Source organism: Bos grunniens, chromosome 4 (genome assembly GCF_055505025.1).
Source record: "Bos grunniens cultivar Pamir isolate PY7600 chromosome 4, Bosgru_T2T1.0, whole genome shotgun sequence".
Taxonomy (NCBI): Eukaryota; Metazoa; Chordata; class Mammalia; order Artiodactyla; family Bovidae; genus Bos; species Bos grunniens.
In genome coordinates, this window is record NC_141168.1 from 101,162,119 (window position 1) to 101,183,404 (window position 21,286).

General features: G+C 36.4%; 1 protein-coding gene across 18 annotated transcripts in view; it reads right to left on the minus strand.

Moving 5' to 3' along the window:
• Positions 1 to 21,286, minus strand: part of PHF14 (PHD finger protein 14) — a 188,536-nt gene that overhangs the window by 87,101 nt on the left and 80,149 nt on the right. For 17 of the 18 annotated variants that reach the window (XR_015162946.1, XR_015162947.1, XR_015162942.1 and 14 more), the window contains 2 exons: positions 5,720 to 5,770; positions 5,480 to 5,601 (listed from right to left, as the gene is read on the minus strand). Coding sequence is in view for 11 of the 18 variants with exons in the window: in XM_086397622.1 (XP_086253748.1) it covers positions 5,480 to 5,601; positions 5,720 to 5,770 (173 nt within the window). In the remaining 7 variants the exon portion in view is untranslated. Of the gene's footprint in view, positions 1 to 1,879; positions 2,992 to 5,479; positions 5,602 to 5,719; positions 5,771 to 21,286 lie in introns of those variants that run through there. The other variant, XM_086397621.1, reaches the window with a different exon arrangement.

The following is a 21,286-nucleotide window of genomic DNA, read 5'->3' on the forward strand; positions in this document are numbered from 1 at the left end:
CTGCACTTGCTGGACCAGCAGTGAGGAGATACCCCACATCCAAGGGCAAAGCAGAAGCCCCAGCAAGATGGTAGGAGGGGTGAATATGCATTTAGAATCAAACCCCATTCCCACCAGTGACACTCAGAGGGCTCAAACAAACCATATGTGCACTAGGACCCAGGGACCCCACAGAGACTGAGACAGAACTGTGTTTGAGCGTCTGCTGTGGAGGTACCGGTCAGTGGTGGTCTGCTGCAGGGACAGGGGCTCTGGGTGCAGCAGACTTGGGTATGGCATAAGCCCTCTTGGAGGAGGTTGTCATTAACCCCACCATAGAGCTGCCAGGACTGGGAAATAGACTCTCGGAGGGCACAACAGAAACCTGTGCACCAGGACTCAGAAGAAAGGAGCAGTGACCCCACAGGAGACTGCCCCGGACTTGCCCGTGGGTGTCTGGGTATCTCTGGCAGAGGCGTGGGTCAGGTGGCCTGCTGCGGGGTTGGGGGCACTGAGTGTCGCTGTACATGCAATGGACCTGTTGAGGGAGGTCAACTCTACCTTCACTGCCTCCATCACAGTTTGGCCCCAGGTAAACAGCAGGGAGGGAACAGAGTTCCACCCATCAACAGAAAATTGGTTTAAAGATTTACTGAGCCCTGCCAATCAGAACAAGACCCAGTTTCCCCCTCAGTCAGTCTCTCCCATCAGGAAGCTTCCCTAAGCCTCTTATCCTTATTGAGGGCAGACAGACTGAAAACCACAATCACAGAAAACTAACCAATCTAATCACATGGACCACAGCCTTGTCTAACTCAATGAAACTATGAGCCAGGCCATGTAGGGCCACCCAAGACAGACAGGTCGTGGGGGGGAGTTCTAACAAAATGTGGTCCACTGCAGAAGGGAATGGCAAACCACTTCAGCATTCTTGCCTTGAGAACCCCATGAACAGTATGAAATATTTTAGGCAATCTATCAAATGTAATCAATTATTCTTAAGAGAAATGAAACTTAGTTTTATTTTTTTTAAGTACTTTAAAACAATCTATTAGTATTTAAAGTGATCTTACATTCTGTGAACATAAGAGTTATAAATAAGATCTGCTCTTAGTCTAACCGAATCTCTGGGGAATAAAACACCCCTTACTATGACCCAGGCAATCTATAAACCTCCAACAAGCTAAAACAGGAAAGGTAATTATAAATTGAAAAATCTGAATTATCACAGAGACCAATATTTGAAATAATTGATAAATATGAATTTGTGTTTGTGTTCCTAGTAACTTATGATGACATCAAATTGTTTTGAGGATGGCACTCAGAAGCTAGATGTTTAAAATGCCAAATAAATAAAAGTACTAATAACAGTGTTAACAGACCAAATAAACATCCTAACCTTGTAACCAAAATGGTTCAATACCTATATAATTTGCCATATACTCAAATAAGGAAGAGCATATAGTAAACAGTTAATGGTATAGACTTAGCTATAAAAATAAAACACCTGCACAGTTCACTTCCTACCCTCAATGCTTCTAAGTAATGGCCACAATACAAGATAAAACTAAAGATGTTATTTAAGAGGACTAATGGATTTTAAGGATCTTAGTTTTAGGAGACCTTTTTCCTCTCTCCTATCTCCCATTAAGCAATAAAATGTGTCCCACTGAGTTTAAAATTTGAAGCCTAAAATTTTGGTCTTATTCCTAACTTGATAGTTTGATAAAGATGTGTAGAGAACAAAAGCCAACCTACCTCTAAAATCTATCTTTTGAAAATAAAATATGTTCAAGAAGAATAATCACTTTATTTCTACTTTTACATTAATATATCAACTAACATTTCAAATTTGTGATTCCTAGTCCTTTACCTAAAGCACAGAAAAAAACCACTGCTCTTTAGCGACATGAAAGTAATCCTCCTTTATTAAGTCTTTTAAACATTTTATCATATACTGAGTGAACAATTTGTTCTAGGAACAAATTAGAATACTAAATGTTTTTAAATTAATTCAGCAAAGAATAATCAGTCACTACTCATATGGCAAAGTCACTCATTTGCCACGCATTTACTGAGAATTAAATGTCCCAGGAACTGAGGAAGCAAAACCAAGTAAGATATCACTAAGAGCTCAAAAGTACCTCCAACAAGGAACATTCAGAGCAAAAAGATAAATATCCCCAAAGACCTCATAATTTGAAGACAGTTTCAATTTGCCCTTTAGCATTTAACTGCACTAAATAACACAGAGAAATATATTTTCAATAGGAAACTTTTCAGTTAAATTTTAATTAAGTTTAAAAAGCAGATGGCAAAAAAGGAAGAACTATTTTTTTTAATCAATATAATAATGTAAACCCATTTTTCATCCTTAAGACACTGATAACTTTCATATTTCCCATGTTTAGAAGAAACAGTTGGTCAAATCATTTTAGGGACCATGTTTCAACAAATTCAAATTTTTTGTCTCCCTTATTGCAAGAATAATCATACACAAAAACAGGACAAGCACACTCTCTAAAAGGTAAAAAAATATGCATTAGTATTATTAATGTAATATATTTACCAACTAGAACCCTTATTTCAGAGCACACATACATGTATTCTTTGAATTACTAAGTATTAATAATACCACTTCCCTACTATCTTATACAGAATAACTCATAAAGCTTATAAAGCATGATTGTGATCATGTACAAGAGAGGAAAAAACCAAGACAAAGAAATTCTAAATTACTTGTCAAAGACCTGAGAAAACTTAAAAGGCAAAACAGAAAATCACATTTGGAACCTACTATTACAGGTAACTGACAAATTGAATGCAACTTCCTCATGATATTAAAAAAAAATACATGTAAATTAACATATACATATTTACAAATAATTGAAAAAGCCAGGAACATCATAAGAATTTTTTATATAGCCTGAATTACATAGAGAAGTGTGGTTTCAAAATCAAAGCTGCTAAACAGCCGATTCCAGTGAGTCATGTACATTAGTTCAGAGGAACCTGAGAAAATACAGTATATTCAATATAATATTAATAATTAAATTATGACCCAAGAAGTTTGATTTTATAAGAAGACTTAATAAACATATATAATAAGTATTATGATCAAGCACTGAAATATATCTTCAGGGAAAAAAAGGTTAATTAAAATGTCTTAAAAGTAAAGTTAAAAAAATAGCATGTGTACATAATATTTAAGATGCAACTTAATCATAAAAGTGTGGGTTTTGGGGAGAGGGGTTTGCAAACAATAATGGTACCATTACAAAATAAAAGAGATCTTAGGGGAAATGGTAGATATTGGCTTATAAGCATACCTCTTGAAACACATGAAATTCTACATAAAATTCTTCTTTAACCCAAGAGCAATGTGTTTAAACTAAATGTGTGTGTGTGTGTGTGTGTGTGTGTATAAAATGTAGATAAAATATATATGTATTTTTAAAGAACAATCACATCATAACTATAAAACATTTTATGGTGAGGCTTTATATCCAGCTTATTTTGTTCTCAGAACATTATTAATATATAATGTTTATAAAACATTTAATTCCCTCTTCATTACCTCTAAAATCTTTGCAGAAAATCTGATATTATCTTGTTAACAAGGCAAAACTAGGGAGGAAGATTTGTATATCCATCATTTCTCGAGTAACAAAAATATCTTTACCTTCCAGAAGACTTTCACAAAAATCCGACACTGGAATGTTATAATAATGCAAGTGAGGATGAAAATTTTATAATAGGAACTGATTAAATAAATGAGAGGAAAGGCTAATAATAGATAAAAATGTTTATCAAGAACCAAAGAAAGGTGATACCTATTTTTTCTTTTTTAAGACAACTATAAAACAATGTCCTGGAGACACTCTTGTTATAAAGTGGTTTTTAAGATGAAAATTGTATTTACTTCTTAGGTTCTTTTTTTTCAAATGTATCACCAAATAATTTAAAATAAAAACCTGACAAAAACATGTAGAGTCTATACAAGAAGTCCTGCATCAGCCTACTATTTTAAGAAAATAAATAGGAGGTAGATATTTACATAGATTTTAATAGTTATAAAAAGAATAACCAGCTCTCTTTAACTATTGCTTCAAAATGATCATGCCCCACAATGCCACTCTCAATTCTAGACTGAATTTTTGTTCATTATGTAAGAGTGCTTTTATGTTTTTTCTTTTATTTATTTGTTGTTTTATGCATTCCAGTATGTTATGCTTATGCTTGGGATTTCTTTTTTTATATAAAACAGAAGATCATGTTGTGATGAGAATTACTCATGGGTCTCTTCTGATACTAGAACTAATTTACCCCAAACTTAAATAAGCTTAATCTCCAGGAAAGCTCTCATGATATTCTACATAAACTATTTCAAAAAACAGTTGTTTAATATTACAGACTTTTTCAAGTTTGCTGAAGCACTCTGTATTTCTTCACTGGAATTTATACTTTTTCTTTTTCTACCTCAATGACGGCATAAAGTCGTGAAATTTAAAACCACATGCCTCTAATTTAAGAAATTAAAACAAGCAAATTATACTTCTAATGACAAACAAATGACATCATTTTGGAAGCAAATATTTAAAATCTTATAAAGGTATTAATACACATTAATAATTTTTGAATCATTTAATTTCTATGCCATGAGTTAGTCAGGGGTTTATCAAAAGACAATTTTTGAAGGAAACCAGAAAGTGTTCCCATAACATACTAAAAAATTCTTTGTGTCACTGTCCTTTGAAAGAGGATACCTCTTTTTAGATAAGGTCTCCTTTTTCTCACCCACCCACTGCTTCATCTCACTGAAAGCTTTGCGCATTTCATCATCTCAGCAAGAGAGGCAGCAAATGGCTAAAATTAGCAGTCTCTGGACCCTCAGGAATAGCCACTATGCCATATCACCTGAGATTCCTGATTAGAATCATGTCTGATTTAAAAAAAAAAAAAAGTAACAAAACAAAACAAAGAAACAAGAAAACAAAACAGAAAACAAAAAATGTCTAACTAGGCCATCTTTTCACCTTTCTTTATTTCATAAGAGAGAAGCATTTAACACATTTTTTTTGAAAAATGATAAAGTACTAACAAAGCTCGTGTCAACATTACTGCTAAAAAACTTATCAACTTTTATATGCTAACAAAACTCAGTAATTTTATTGCTTTATGAGATAAAACATAATAACCTTAGCGCAAAGAGTTTAGATCAAATTATTTTTGTGGCCTCTATCTATAGGACACAGTCAACTTCTCATGTCAAGGGAAAATTAATTCTCTTGTTCAAAATCCAGATTATCACTCTTAACTAAATCTAAATCCAGAGAATAACCATGTGTAGCACATTGGATGAAATTTGTTTCTGAAGTACTTTTTTCACTCAAGATTTTAAGAAAGGTCCTATACTGTGATTTTCCCCCCCATTTTATCTGCGATGAGAAAATGATTAGGATGGAACCTTAATCCCCTAAAGTCTCAGCATCCAGCTTACCTGACAAGATTTTCATTGTCTCCAGTTCCCTTGCAAGTTGCACATTCAGTTCGTAAATCTTCAGCCTTGGGCTTCTTTTGTAACACAGACTGCCTCTGTCTTCTCTCTCTAGGAACTCTTTCCTGTCATACAAGGAAGAAACAAAATATAAAATCAAGATACAAGGAAAACAGAAATAATTTTAAGCAAGGAAGTTTCTCAAAGTTTAGACTATGCAAAATATGCTTAACTTATTCCAACCTCATGTTTTTCTTCCTCAGGAATGAAGCTTCGTTTTCGTCCTCTGGTTCTCTAAAAAAAGAAAGAAAGAAAGAAAGAAAAATCCACAAAAATATCCAATATTTAATTAACAGTAAAAATAAATTTTTACTGCTTAGGTTAAGCACTTGGAAAGTTAGCAGCATTTCTAATTAATGCCGTACTGCTCTATTACACTTTGTTACAATTTATATAAGAAAATAAAAATATGACAAATTAAGTACAGCCTATAGTAACAGTGCTTTACTTTTAAATAACAGATATCTGATAAGAAAAATAAGCTACAAAATTAGCTTGAAGATTTATGAACACCATAGATGTCATACTATGATGATTTATGAAGAACATTTAAACTTTCATAACTTATCAAGTATGACTGCTAGAGCTAACCCTGGACTTACAATACATCTATTGCATGCCTCTGTGTGTGTGTGTGTGTGCGTGTGTGCTGCACAAACACGTCAGAGTAACAAGAATCAACTTTTAACAGCTATGCAACAAGGGAGGCAAAGGGTTCAGATGTCTCCCAATCCTGGTTAAAATAAAATGAACTAAAACATGGTACAGGTGGCTTGAGCTTATTTACTTAAAACTCTTGAAACTTATATCCTGTATTTCAGAACACATTTACCATGTGAAAGACAACATTTGTATGTTTTAAAGTAATACAAGTACAACAGTATTTGCAGTCCATATGTTAAAAATCTCGACCCATGTAGCACAGACTCTGGAGATCTATAATTCTCACGTGAAGATCACTGTTCTTAAGAGAGAATGAAGAGAAAGGAGGCACCACTTTCAAAACTTGCTTCGTCTGACTACTGAGATCAAGGAACATTATTCTCAAGTTACAGTAGGGACCAAACAATTCTAAATTACTGTCATTTCAATTTGCCACAGTACTAAGTCACTTGTTATTTAGAACCCACATCCTGTTTAATCTGCTTCTCGAGGAGAAGGGGGCAACAGAGGATGAAATGGTTGAATGGTATCATCAACTCAATGGGTATAAGTTTGAGCAAACTCAGGGACACAGTAAATGACAGGGAAGCCTGGCCAGCTGCAGTCCATGGGGTCACAAAGTCATCAGACACACCTGAGCAACTGAACAACAACAGATGACCAAGAGTTAAATAATCAGTCATTCAAAATAAGCAAATTTAAAGACAACATATTCATTTACACTTACACTCTCAATCAGTCTATTTTGATTATATTATAGAAGAAATTAGGAAGAAAAAGGAAACTGTACCCAGGGAAAGGTTTCAAATGCAATCCACACTGGACATGACTGAGTGACTGAGCACACATACATCTATTTTTAATTCCAAAGAATTAGTACTATGCCTTGCTTCTCAAAATACGAATCATGGTTCATAAGCACTGGCATCCACTGGGAGTTAGAAATGAAGAATCTCATGCCCACAACAACATACTGAATTAGAACTTGTCTTTTCACAAGATCCTCAAGTAAGTCATATACACATTAAAGTTTGAAAACAGCCTTTAATACTGACAACACTTACCCAAGTCCTAATTAAAACCTTATGGCTAGCTCTTTGTATAGTCATCTTTCCCCTCTATGACATTCCTTCCTTTTATGCTTCAAATTCTGCCCCCCTACACAATTTTTTCCAAAACTGGTAAGGACCATGTCATATTCATCTTTTCAGACCCAATTAAACTTAATATAATGCATATTATATAGAAATTCAATAAATTTGTTTAAATAAAATAAGTATTTGGATTGAAACTACAAATGAATATACCAGATAATACAAATGATAACACTGACAAAAAGGGTAAGTTATTGTTCCTTCTCTAATAATCTATTTTCAATTTGCAAAAATTATGCATAGAGCCATTTCAATAAGGTGATCAAAATTAATAACCACTATTAAAGGAAAAATATTCAAATTACTTATTTTAGTTCTGCTGCTACTGCTAAGTCGCTTCAGTCGTGTCTGACTCTGTACGACCCCATAGACGGCAGCCCACCAGGCTCGGCCGTCCCTGGGATTCCCCAGGCAAAAACACTGGAGTGGGTTGCCATTTCCTTCTCCAATGCATGAAAGTGAAAAGTGAAAGTGAAGTCGCTCAATCGTGTCTGACTCTTCACGACCCCATGGACTGCAGCCTACCAGGCTCCTCCGTCCATGGGATTTTCCAGGAAAGAGTACTGAAGTGGGTTGCCATTGCCTTCTCTGAACATCTAAAGAATGTTCAAACGGCCTTCACACATCTCTATATTTCTCTTCATTCAACCCATCTTTTGTTGAGTCATCTAGTTTTTGAATCATCTACTCACTGAATTAATTTTTAAAGTATATATGTCAATGCTCCAAGTTCATATTCTCAGTTCTTTTAAAAATATATAATTTTTACCATTTCTGATTAATACTTCAAATTTTCAAACATCTGGTTTGATTCCATCAATTGGAAGCTTTACATACCCATGGAAGAGCTAATCTTTAGGTAGGTTGGTAAGGAGTCCAGGGCCCTCAAGGAGGAAGGGGTCCAGAGCCCTCAAAGAGAAAGGGGTCCAGGGCTCTCAAGGAGGAGAAAAGGACAAAGGTTTTTTTCCTACATAGCTTTGTCTTAGTCAATATAACAATCTATCTTGCTGAAGGCCAAGTTTCTCCTTAACAAGAACATCCTGACTAATCTTGTTATCTTAAGACATATATTGTGGGAGTGGGTCTGTTAAGACCTTTCTAGTGTTAGTTCTAATCTTGTTAATTTAAGATGTATGTTGTGGGAGCAGGTCTAGTAAAAGTATATAAGGCCTTGATAAGACTAGTGAGTTTCTGGCACTATCCTTCCCCCTTCTGATGTCTATGTCAGAAACTTTCTCTCACTTTTTATACTTTAATAAAACTCTGCTACACAAAAGCTATTGAGTGATCAAGCCTGGTCCCTGGTCCTGAAGCTAAATCTTCTTTGGAGATAACAAGTCTGACCTCATTCACTGTAAGCTATCACCCATACTGCAATTACCATCATAAAGTATAAATAATGTCACACTGATCCTATCTCATAACTACAGTTACGTATCTCTACGTTTATAAATTGTTTTATATTTTATGAAAGCAGTATTTTTAAATGACTAAACATTTGTAATTATCTAAGTGATTTTAACTTAAGTGCACATATTACAAGAAGGTAATCATTTACGTATTCCTGCAGTAATTTTAAATAACTAAATACAAGAAACCAACATAAACAATTTCTAGCCAGAAAAACAAGGTTGTTACTAGCAACATGAAATTATAGCATCTTAGAGTTTTGAGAAAACAGGTCACGGAAGTAACTTGATCAGCTGTGATCACACAGCTGATAACTGACCGAAGGTGAACTTCAAACCCAGGTCTCACAACTCTCAATTCAGTGATTTTTCTTGCATGATAAATCCAAGATTAATAATTTAATTCCACATAGAGTTGAGTAAAACTATCAAAAGAAAGCAAATGTCTTATTCTCCCTTGATAGTTAAATAAACTGTAACACTCTTATGTCTAAATGAAAAGTTCTTACATTTTGAAAAAAGTGAATGAGACAAAGGAGACAAGTCTACCCAAAGGAGTGGAGACCTCAATACCTCAAGCTGACTCTATATTCTACTCAATTTGGTACCCTATACATACAATGACTAACATGATCCATTACCAAAGTGATTTATAGCAAGCTTCTTTAGCAAATATGATATAAACTAGCATTTCCAAAAATTAAGAATAAGAGGATTTAATCCAAACAGAATGCATCACAATATCAAGTCCCTAAACCAAGAAAATACTGAGAGTAGTGGGTTTTTGCCCCCTAGTTTTAATGAAGTGTCAGCAACTGTTGCAATTCACACCAGTCTACAAACAAAACAGACAAAATATGTTAAACATGGTATCTCTAGTGAATCAAAAACATAAGGGGAGTTAAAAAGAAGGAGAAATGACAGGAAAAGAAAAAAGGTTGCCTCATCCAACAAGTTTCAATAATCAAAGATCTTGCCCCATCTTAGATGTACATAAGTATTCATAACCAGGTGGTCATTTCATGGTATACATTGAGCCTGACACTACTTTAGAAACAAGATAAAGCAGAAGGGAGAACATAGTGCACGGAAAAAGGAAAAAAAAATATTTAAGAAGGTGCTTTAGAACTTAGAACAAATATATTATCTAGACATTCCAAACGATTCAAACTTTATTTCCAAATTGAGGTTCCTTTTCAATTATTACACTCTTAAAAGTAAATGGAAGTCTGAAAATCATTCCACATCTTAACACATTCCTATTTTTTTCTTTGTTATTTTTTTAAGAACTTTACTTGCTCAGGGAAAACTGACAATCTGAGCTGCTTAGATCACCTGGCTCTACCTGTCTTTGACACATTTACTTGAAAACAGGAGGTGATAAAAACACCCACAAAGAGTGGCATAATATTAGAGACAATGTATCTAAGTTAGGAAAGAATAAAACACTTGTAACTATAGGCATCATTTTAAAAGCACATCATCTGAAATAAATAAATATTTCAATAACTTCACTTGTTTAGACCAATAAACTTAACAAATTTTAATTCTGGGTTATTTTAATTTATAATTAAGTCAGATGTATGATTATTTTCCCAAGGTTAGAATGATTCATTTCACAAATGAACTAAATTTAAAACTAAAAGACAGTGTCTCAACATCTTTGATATCATTAAGATGGATTTCACATAGTCATTTGCACACTGATTTCTCTAAGTCTGACACACCTTTTTGATGACAAATGACAATAAAGAAGCCACAAGTGTTTAGACAAAACGAAGAATGCCTTCCTATGTAATTTATATATAAAAAGATAAAATGCTATTTATTAACAAAATTCAAAATTCAATGTTAATTAGGACAATTAAACCTTGAAAACCTCTGTCAGGCTAAAATAGCTTCAGATTTATGCTGAGGAATAAATGTCAGGGCTGTCTTGCAGCTGTTCAAAATGCTTCAATGAAATATATATACAGCATATATTTTTTTTTCCTTAAAAATAAGTATTTGTTTTCCAATTAAAAAATACATTAAAAACAATCATATATTAAAACTCATAAAATATTCAAAAGAAAAACGTTATATACATAAACAATGTGTGAACAAAGCACCATCTGTTTCTGTTGGCTACAGGCATACAACAGATGGAATGGTGATCACCAAAAATGAGTGTTTTCCCTTCTTGTCAACTGACTACAGTTTATTTTTACCTAATTTATATTAACTGGGTTTGGAAAACAGGTGAAAAATAATAAGAATATCGTGACCTGTTTCACTTAACACTATAAATTAAAATAACCACAAGCCTAAAAAGGTAAAATAAAAGCTACATTTTACATGACAAATGTTTCTGTAACACCCTTCTCATAGGTAATGGCAGATTCAAAATAAGGAAAATCCTGAAGCTCTGCCTAGACCTTGTTCTCTTTATTTCATACACCTGGAAATAAACAAAAATGATGCCTTTCCAAAAGGCAAAAGCACAGAAGCAGCCCGTGGCTTCTGAATAAGATTAGCTGACTGAAGGACACCCACCGTGGCTCTCTTCCAAGTGAGTCAAGGTGAGTTAAGCATGGTTTAGTTCGCCAAAAAATTTTTTGCCTAGGTTTCTTCTAAGGATCTATGATAGACACACAGGTTATTATTATCTCTTTAGTACTTCAGAGGTCCCCTTGGGTCTGATAATAAACTCAAAAATAACTCTGATATCTAAAGCCCCCCATACAAAATCCTTTCTTCCCAGAACTATATTAATTAATCAAAATGAAAAACATCTATTTCTGCTTTATTGACTATGCCAAAGCCTTTGACTATGTGGATCACAATAAACTGTGGAAAATTCTGAAAGAGATGGGAATACCAGACCACCTGATCTGCCTCTTTAGAAATCTGTATGCAGGTCAGGAAGCAACGGTTAGAACTGGACATGGAACAACAGACTGGTTCCAAATAGGAAAAGGAGTACGTCAAGGCTGTATATTGTCACCCTGTTTATTTAACTTATATGCAGAGTACATCATGAGAAAAACTGGACTGGAAGAAACACAAGCTGGAATCAAGATTGCCGGGAGAAATATCAATAACCTCAGATATGCAGATGACACCACCCTTATGGCAGAAAGTGAAGAGGAACTCAAAAGCCTCTTGATGAAAGTGAAAGTGGAGAGTGAAAAAGTTGGCTTAAAGCTCAACATTCACAAAACGAAGATCGTGGCATCTGGTCCCATCACTTCATGGGAAATAGATGGGGAAACAGTGGGAAAAACAGTGGGAAAAAATAAACAGACTTTATTTTTTGGGGCTCCAAAATCACTGCAGATGGTGATGCAGCCATGAAATAAAAAGACGCTTACTCCTTGGAAGGAAAGTTATGACCAACCTAGATAGCATAGTAAAAAGCAGAGACATTACTTTGCCAACAAAGGTTCATCTAGTCAAGGCTATGGTTTTTCCTGTGGTCATGTATGGATGTGAGATTTGGACTGTGAAGAAGGCTGAGCGCTGAAGAATTGATGCTTTTGAACTGTGGTGTTGGAGAAGACTCTTGAGAGTCCCTTGGACTGCAAGGAGATCCAACCAGTCCATTCTGAAAGAGATCAGCCCTGGGATTTCTTTGGAAGGAATGATGCTAAAGCTGAAACTCCAGTACTTTGGCCACCTCATGCGAAGAGTTGACTCATTGGAAAAGACTCTGATGCTGGGAGGGACTGGGGGCAAGAGGAGAAGGGGACGCCAGAGGATGAGATGGCTGGATGGCATCACTGACTCGATGGACGTGAGTCTGAGTGAACTCCGGGAGTTGGTGATGGACAGGGAGGCCTAGAGTGCTGCGATTCATGGGATCGCAAAGAGACACGACTGAGCGACTGATCTGATCTGATCTGATTAGCATAAAGATAACAAATAAATTAAGACCTGGGCAATGAATGCCTAGTTGCCTTTAGTCATTTCAATAGGGCTGAATCCAACGCTTCTATTATTTCTACTAAACTAGCATCTAAAAATTGTATGTATGAAAAACACATTCCAGATTTTAAAAGTTTCTCTGTTAAATAGACTATACCACAGATGTAAAACATATGTGTATGTGTAAAACTATTTTAAAATCAAACGAAAGCAAACTCTCAGATATTTGATTATCTTTCAAATGAAGCTCACCACTTAGACTACTGATTTGTGAAGTAAAATGGAAAACAGATTAATAACGTGTTTAAGTCTATTTCTAGAATAATGATCTATAAGAAAAGGTGAATTCTGAAAAAAATATGGCTTCAGTCAAAGCTGCTAAAAAGTACTTTGACATTTTACTGCATTTATCTTTCCAAAAAAGGAGATACATAAAACAATATAAAAATGTATGAGACAGAAAAAAAGATCTGACAACTTCAAAGAGAGTAGAAGATGATACATTGTGTATAAGAGTATGGAAAGATAGTCCCTACAAGTCCCTTTGGCACTTGTATAAAAGATGAAAAGTCACTAGATGACACAGAGTGTAAAGAAAACGAAAAGAAAATATGAAAGCTTTCAAGTTACATTAAAGCTATTAGAAAATATGCCAAAAAGTACAAACATCAATTTTAAAGTAACTTCAAAAGGAACACGGGTAAGCTAATTTATATTTTCTTCAAAAGTAATTTCCTTGCCTAAAAGCAAGTGAAAAGTTTCTACATTAAAAAAAAAAATGCAGAGAAAATGTCTAAATAACAAGATACTTAAAGGGAAGGCTGTCTTTCGAGTAATTCTATAGTTTCACCAATGAAATATGATTAATACATACAAGCAGAAACAAACTAATTTCCTTCTTAACCATAAAAGGCTAGGGAAAAGACTCTTTCAAAGTATACTAAGCTTCTGATACATAGCAACAGTGGAAAAGAACTCATTGGTGAAATATCCACCAAGTACCTACCGTAGTAGGTAACCAGCACATAGTGGTGAACGGGACAGCCTCTGTCCATTTGGGTTCAGAACAAATAATTAAATGTATAACTATTTATAAATTTGGAAAGGGCAACTAAGGTGAAGCATAAAAATAAAGTCACATACTGCTCAAAACTTTAATCAAAACTAGTGTTCTAAAACTCAAAGTATGCCTATGTATCAGTCATAATTTATACTCTTAATAATGATCAAAGTTGATGTAAAACTACATTCACCTTAAAGATGGGTATGGAGAAAATGCCTAACAAAACTGGAAAACACAATTCTCAAAGGAACACACTTACATGTGACACTGGTGACCCTCAGGAAGGAATGGAAAAAGAAAGAGTTCAGATGGGCGAGAAGATAAAAGAATCAAGGACAGTAGCAAACACATTACTAAAATAACAAAGGAGGTAGGAAAGATACTGGAATTGTAATGAAAGCATGATACCTAGATATCCAGGCTGCTAAGTAACTGTGAGGATAAAGACGGCAATTGGATTTGAAATGTAGAAAAGAAACCCCACAACATACTGAGGGCACATGAATCTACTTTTAATCATGATTATTTCACACACATGAATCTTAAAATTAAAATCAAATATTATCTCATATAATCTCTACTCAATGCAGAAAAGCCATAATTATTCCAGATAACAAGGCAGAATGTTCCATATAAGACAGTTCTAATTATCAGTTCCAGTTTTACTCTCCAAACATCCTAGCATTCAGGTAATAGAAGTTTAAATATTTAAAGATAAATGAACAGGTCTTTACTATGTTAAGAGTCTCTGTTCATTCATCTGTTAAGCTAATAAACATACCAAAAAAATAATCATAAAGTAACAAGGGCAGCAAAATCAAGTAACTATGTGAATATTCTTTCAATTAATTACTCCTCAGAGTACTTTTCCAGAACTTCATCATACTATCACATTAGGTTTTACTTTCTTAGATCATAAGAGCTAAAATTGAGGGATGATGGCAATAATGACACAGATTAATAATTACAACAGATCTATAATCTGTCACTTTTCCTTTGTTTAAGAGTCCAACTACAACATCATTTTTGCACTATGTAATACAGGACAGATAACAGAAAGGTAGAAGGGGCTGCATCATTTCTTTTTGTTTTAAAATATCAACAGTGTCATTGGCCAACAAAGAAATGTGTATCAAAACCACAATGATATACCCTAAGTGTTCCTGGGCTAAAATCAAGGTGTTGGCAGGCTGCATTCCTTTCTGGAGGTTCTAGGAAGAGAATCACTTTGCTTGCTTTTCCATCTCCTAGAGACTGCCAGCATTCCTTGGATCCCTTCCTCCATCTACAAAGGGCTCATATCTCTGACTCATAATCCATAGTCACATCTCCCTCTTACTTTCAGTTCAGTTGTGTCCAACTCTTTACTACCCCATGGACTGCAGCACACCAGGCTTCCCTGTCCAGCACCAACTCCCGGAGCTTGCTCAAACTCACATCCATCAAGTTGGTGATGACTTCCAACCATCTCATCCTCTCTTGTCCCCTTCTCCTCCTGTCTTCAATCTTTCCTAGTAGCAGGGTCTTTTCCAATGAGTCAGTTCTTTGCATCAGGTGGCCAAAGTATTGGAGTTTCAGCTTCAGCATCAGTCCTTCCAATGAATATTCAGGATTTCCTTTAGGATTGACTGGTTTAATCTCCTTGCAGTCCAAGGGACTCAAGACTATCCTACAACACCACAGTTCAAAAGCATCAATTCTTCAGCGCTCAGCTTTCTTTATAGTCCATCTCTCATATTCATACATGATTACTGGAAAAACCATAGATTTGACTAGACGGACCTTTGTTGGCAAAGTAATGTCTCTGCTTTTTAATATGCTGTCTAGGTTGGTCGTAACTTTTCTTCCAAGGAGCAAGCGTCTTTTAATTTCATGGCTACAGTCACCATCCACAGTGATTGTGGAGCCCAGGAAAATAAAAGTCTCTCACTGTTTTCATTGTTTTCCCATCTATTTGCCATGAAATGATGGGACCAGATGCCATGATCTCCCACAAGAGAATGACCAAGACTTACCTGTAAGTGTCCAGGATTCTCTGGCGGAGGCATGGGTCGGTGGTCTGCTGCAGGGATGGGGGAACTGAGTGCAGCAGCGTGTGCATGGGACCTTCTGAAGGAGGTCACCTTTATCTTCATTACCTCCACCATAGTTTGGTCTCAGGTCAAACAACAGGAAGGGAACATGGCCCCCGCCTGCCCATCAGAACAAGACCCAGTTTCCCCCTCAGTTAGTCTCTCCCATCAGGAACCCTCCATAAGCCGCTTATCCTTCTCTATCGAGGGAAGACAGAATGAAAACCACATTCACAGAAAACTAACCAATCTGATCACATGGATCACAGCCTTGTCTAACTCAATGAAACTATGAGCCATGCCACGTAGGGCCACCCAAGACGGACGGGTCATGGTGAAGAGTTCTGACAAAACGTGGTCCACTGGAGGAGGGAATGGCAACCACTTCAATACTCTTGGCTTGAGAACTTCATGAACAGTATGAAAAGGAAAAAGAAAGGACGCTGCAAGATGAACTCCCCAGGTCAGTAGGTGCCCAATATGCTATAGGAGAACAGTAGAGAAATAACTGCAGAAAGAATGAAGGGACAGAGCCAAACCAAAACCAACACCCAGTTGTGGATGTGACTGACGATGGAAGTAAAGTCCAATGCTGTAAAGAGCAATATTGCACAGGAACCTGGACTGTTAGGTCCACGAATCAAGGCAAATTAGAAGTGATCAAACAGGAGATGGCAAGAGTGAACGTCGACATTTTAGGAATCAGTGAACTAAAATGGACTGCATTAGGTGAATTTAACTCAGATGACCATTATGACTACTACTATTGCGGGCAAGAGCCCCTTAGAAGAAATGGAGTAGCCATCATAGTCAACAAAAAATTGAGCCCATATAATACTGTTTAATCTTCCCATCTCATGATCCATAACTTTAATCGTATCTGCAAAGCCCCTTTTGCCAAGGTAACACATAAAAATGCTCTGGGGATGGACATCTTTGTGGGGATAGGGGTAGTATTCCACCTACAACATTGTGGAAATCAAATGTACACACTTACTGAGCTTACGAAAGCTATCATTCTACAGGTGGAAATGGGGCATTTAACAGTGATAACGCTTGAAAAATAAAATCCCTAACTATATTACAATCACATAAACTCACATACGATTATTCTCAATGGTGAAAAACTAAAGCATTTCCTCTAAGATCAGGAACAAAACAAGGATGCTCCCTCTCAACATTCTTACTCATCAAAGTTTTGGAAGTCCTAGCTAAGGGAATCAGAGAAGAAATAAAAGGAATCCAGATCAGAAATGAAGAAGTAAAACTCTATTTGTAGACAACATTATATTATACATAGAAAACCCAAAAGATACAATCAGGAAATTGCTAGAGCTAATCAATGAACTTTAAGTAAAGTCACAGGATATAAAATCAATATACAGAAATCACTTGCTTTCCTACATACTAACAATGAAAAATCTGAAAGTGAGGAAACCAGAAGGGAAAGAGACACGTGTACCCCAATGTTCATCGCAGCACTGTTTATAATAGCCAGGACATGGAAGCAACCTAGATGTCCATCAGCAGATGAATGGATAAGAAAGCTGTGGTACATATACACAATGGAGTATTACTCAGCCATTAAAAAGAATACATTTGAATCAGTTCTAATGAGGTGGATGAAACTGGAGCTTATTATACAGAGTGAAGTAAGCCAGAAGGAAAAACACCAATACAGTATACTAACGCATATATATGGAATATAGAAAGATGGTAACAATAACCCTGTGTACGAGACAGCAAAAGAGACACTGATGTATAGAACAGTCTTATGGACTCTGTGGGAGAGGGAGAGGGTGGGAAGATTTGGGAGAATAGCATTGAAACATGTAAAATATCATGTATGAAACAAGATGCCAGTCCAGGTTCGATGCACGATACTGGATGCTTGGGGCTGATGCACTGGGACGACCCAGAGGGATGGTATGGGGAGGGAGGAGGAAGGAGGGTTCAGGATGGGGAACACATGTATACCTGTGGCGGATTCATTTTGATATTTGGCAAAACTAATACAATTATGTAAAGTTTAAAAATAAAATAAAATTAAAAAAAAAAGAAATTAATGAATCAGTCCCATTTATCACTGCAACAAAAAGAATAAAATGCCAAGGAATAAACCTACCTAAGAGACAAAAGAGCTTATATACAGAAACTGTAAGACACTAACGAAGGAAATCAAAGATGACATAAACAGATGGAGAGATAGTCCATGTTCCTGGGTTGGACGAATCAATACTGTGAAAATGACTATACTACCAAATGCAATCTTTGGATTCAATGCAATCCCTATCAAATAACCAATGGCACTTTTCACAATTAGAACAAAATATTTCACAATTCATATGGAAACACATAAGACCCCGAATAGCCAAAGCAATTTTGAGAAAGAAGAATGTTGCTGGAGGAATCAGCCTTACTGACTTCAAACTATACGACAAAACTAAAGTCATCAAGACAGTATGGTACTGGCACAAAAACAGAACTATAGACCAATGGAATGAGATAGAAGTCCAGAGATAAACCCATGCACCTATGGGTACCTTATCTTTGACAAAGGAAGTAAGAATATACAATGGAGAAAAGATAATCTCTTCAATCAGTGGTGCTGTGAAAACCAGACAGCTACACTTAAAACAATGCAATTAGAACACTTCCTAATACCATACACAAAGATAAACTCAAAATGGATTAAAGATCTAAATGAAAGATCAGAAAGTATATAACACTTAGAGGAAAACACAGGCAGAACACTCTATGACATAAATCACAGCAAGATCCCCTATGACCCACCTCCTAGAGTAATGGAAATAAAAACAAACAAGTGGGACCTCATTAAACTTTTAAGCTTTTGCACAGCAAACTACAAACAAGATGAAAAGACAACTCCCAGAATGGGAGAAAATAACAGCAAATGAAACAACTGAGAAAAGATTAATTTCCAAAATATAAAAGCCGCTCATGCAACTCAATACCAGAAAAACAAACAACCCAATCAAAAAGTGGGCAGAAGATCTAAATTGACATTTCTCCAAAGAAACTACAGATGGCTAATAAACACATGAAAAGATGCTCAACATCACTCATTATTAGATAAACTACAGTAAGATATCATCTCACACCAATCACAATGGCCATCATAAAAAAATCTACAAACAATAAATGCTGGAGAGGGTGTAGAGAAAAGGGAACCCTCTTGCACTGTTGGTGGGAACATAAATTGATACAGTCACTATTAAAGACAGTATGGAGATTCCTTAAAAAACTAGGAATAAACTACCGTATCACCCAACAGTCACACTACTGATCAGATCAGATCAGATCAGATCAGTTGCTCAGTCGTGTCCGACTCTTTGCGACCCCACAAATCACAGCACACCAGGCCTCCCTGTCCATCACCAACTCCCGGAGTTCACTCAGACTCACGTCCATCGAGTCAGTGATGCCATCCAGCCATCTCATCCTCTGTCGTCCCCTTCTCCTCCTGCCCCCAATCCCTCCCAGCATCAGAGTCTTTTCCAATGAGTCAACTCTTCCCATGAGGTGGCCAAAGGACTGGAGTTTCAGCTTCAGCATCATTCCTTCCAAAGAAATCCCAGGGCTGATCTCCTTCAGAATGGACTGGTTGGATCTCCTTGCAGTCCAAGGAACTCTCAAGAGTCTTCTCCAACACCACAGTTCAAAAGCATCAATTCTTCGGTGCTCAGCCTTCTTCACAGTCCAACTCTCACATCCATACATGACCACAGGAAAAACCATAGCCTTGACTAGATGGACCTTTGTTGGCAAAGTAATGTCTCTGCTTTTGAATATGCTATCTAGGTTGGTCATAACTTTCCTTCCAAGGAGTAAGCGTCTTTTAATTTCATGGCTGCAGTCACCATCTGTAGTGATTTTGGAGCCCAGAAAAATAAAGTCTGACACTGTTTCCACTGTTTCCCCATCTATTTCCCATGAAGTGGTGGGACCAGATGCCATGATCTCCATTTTCTGAACGTTGAGCTTTAAGCCAACTTTTTCACTCTCCTCTTTCACTTTCATCAAGAGGCTTTTGAGTTCCTCTTCACTTTCTGCCATAAGGGTGGTGTCATCTGCATATCTGAGGTTATTGATATTTCTCCCGGCAATCTTGATTCCAGCTTGTGTTTCTTCCAGTCCAGCGTTTCTCATGATGTACTCTGCATATAAGTTAAATAAACAGGGTGACAATATACAGCCTTGACGTACTCCTTTTCCTATTTGGAACCAGTCTGTTGTTCCATGGCCAGTTCTAACTGTTGCTTCCTGACCTGCATACAAATTTCTCAAGAGGCAGGTCAAGTGGTCTGGTATTCCCATCTCTTTCAGAATTTTCCACAGTTTCTTGTAATCCACACAGTCAAAGGCTTTGGCATAGTCAATAAAGCAGAAATAGATGTTTTTCTGGAACTCTCTTGCTTTTTCCATGATCCAGCGGATGTTGGCAATTTCATCGCTGGTTCCTCTGCCTTTTCTAAAACCAGCTTGAACATTAGGAAGTTCACAGTTCACATATTGCTGAAGCCTGGCTTGGAGAATTTTGAGCATTACTTTACTAGCATGTGAGATGAGTGCAATTGTGTGGTAGTTTGAGCATTCTTTGGCATTGCCTTTCTTTGGGATTGGAATGAAAACTGACCTTTTCCAGTCCTGTGGCTACTGCTGAGTTTTCCAAATTTGCTGGCATATTGAGTGCAGCACTTTCACAGCATCATCTTTCAGGATTTGGAATGGCTCAACTGGAATTCCATCACCTCCACTAGCTTTGTTCATAGTTGCAAGAGGGCATCAGAGGGCAAACACACTGAGACCATACTCACACTACTGAGGAAACCATAATTTAAAAAGACACCTTTACCCCAGTGTTCACTGCAGCACCATTCACAATAGCTAGGACATAGAAGCAACCTAGATGTCCATCAACAGATGAATGGATAAAGAAGCTGTGGTGAATACATACAATGGAATAGTACTCAGCCATAGAAAGGAACACATTTGAGTCAGTTCTAATAAGGTGGATGAACCTAGAGCCTATTATACAGAGTGAAGTAAGTCAGAAAGAGAAAAACAAATATCAAATATTAATGCATATATATGGAATCTAGAAAGATGGTACCAACGAACCCATTTGCAGGGCAGCAATGGAGATGCAGACACAGAGAACAGACTTGTGGACACAGGGCAGGTAAGAGAGAGTGGGACAAATGGAGAGTGTAGCACGGAAACATATACACTATCATATGTAAAATAGATGCCCGTGGGAATTTGCTGTATGACTCAGGGAACTCAAACCAGGGTTCTATGATAACCTAAAGGGGGGAGATGGGGTCAGAGGCAGGAGGGAAATTCAAGAGACAGGGGACATACATATAATAATGGCTGATTCACTTTGATGTATGGCAGAAACCAACACCACATTGTAAAGCAATTATCCTTCAATTAAAAATAAATGCATTTTTTTTAAA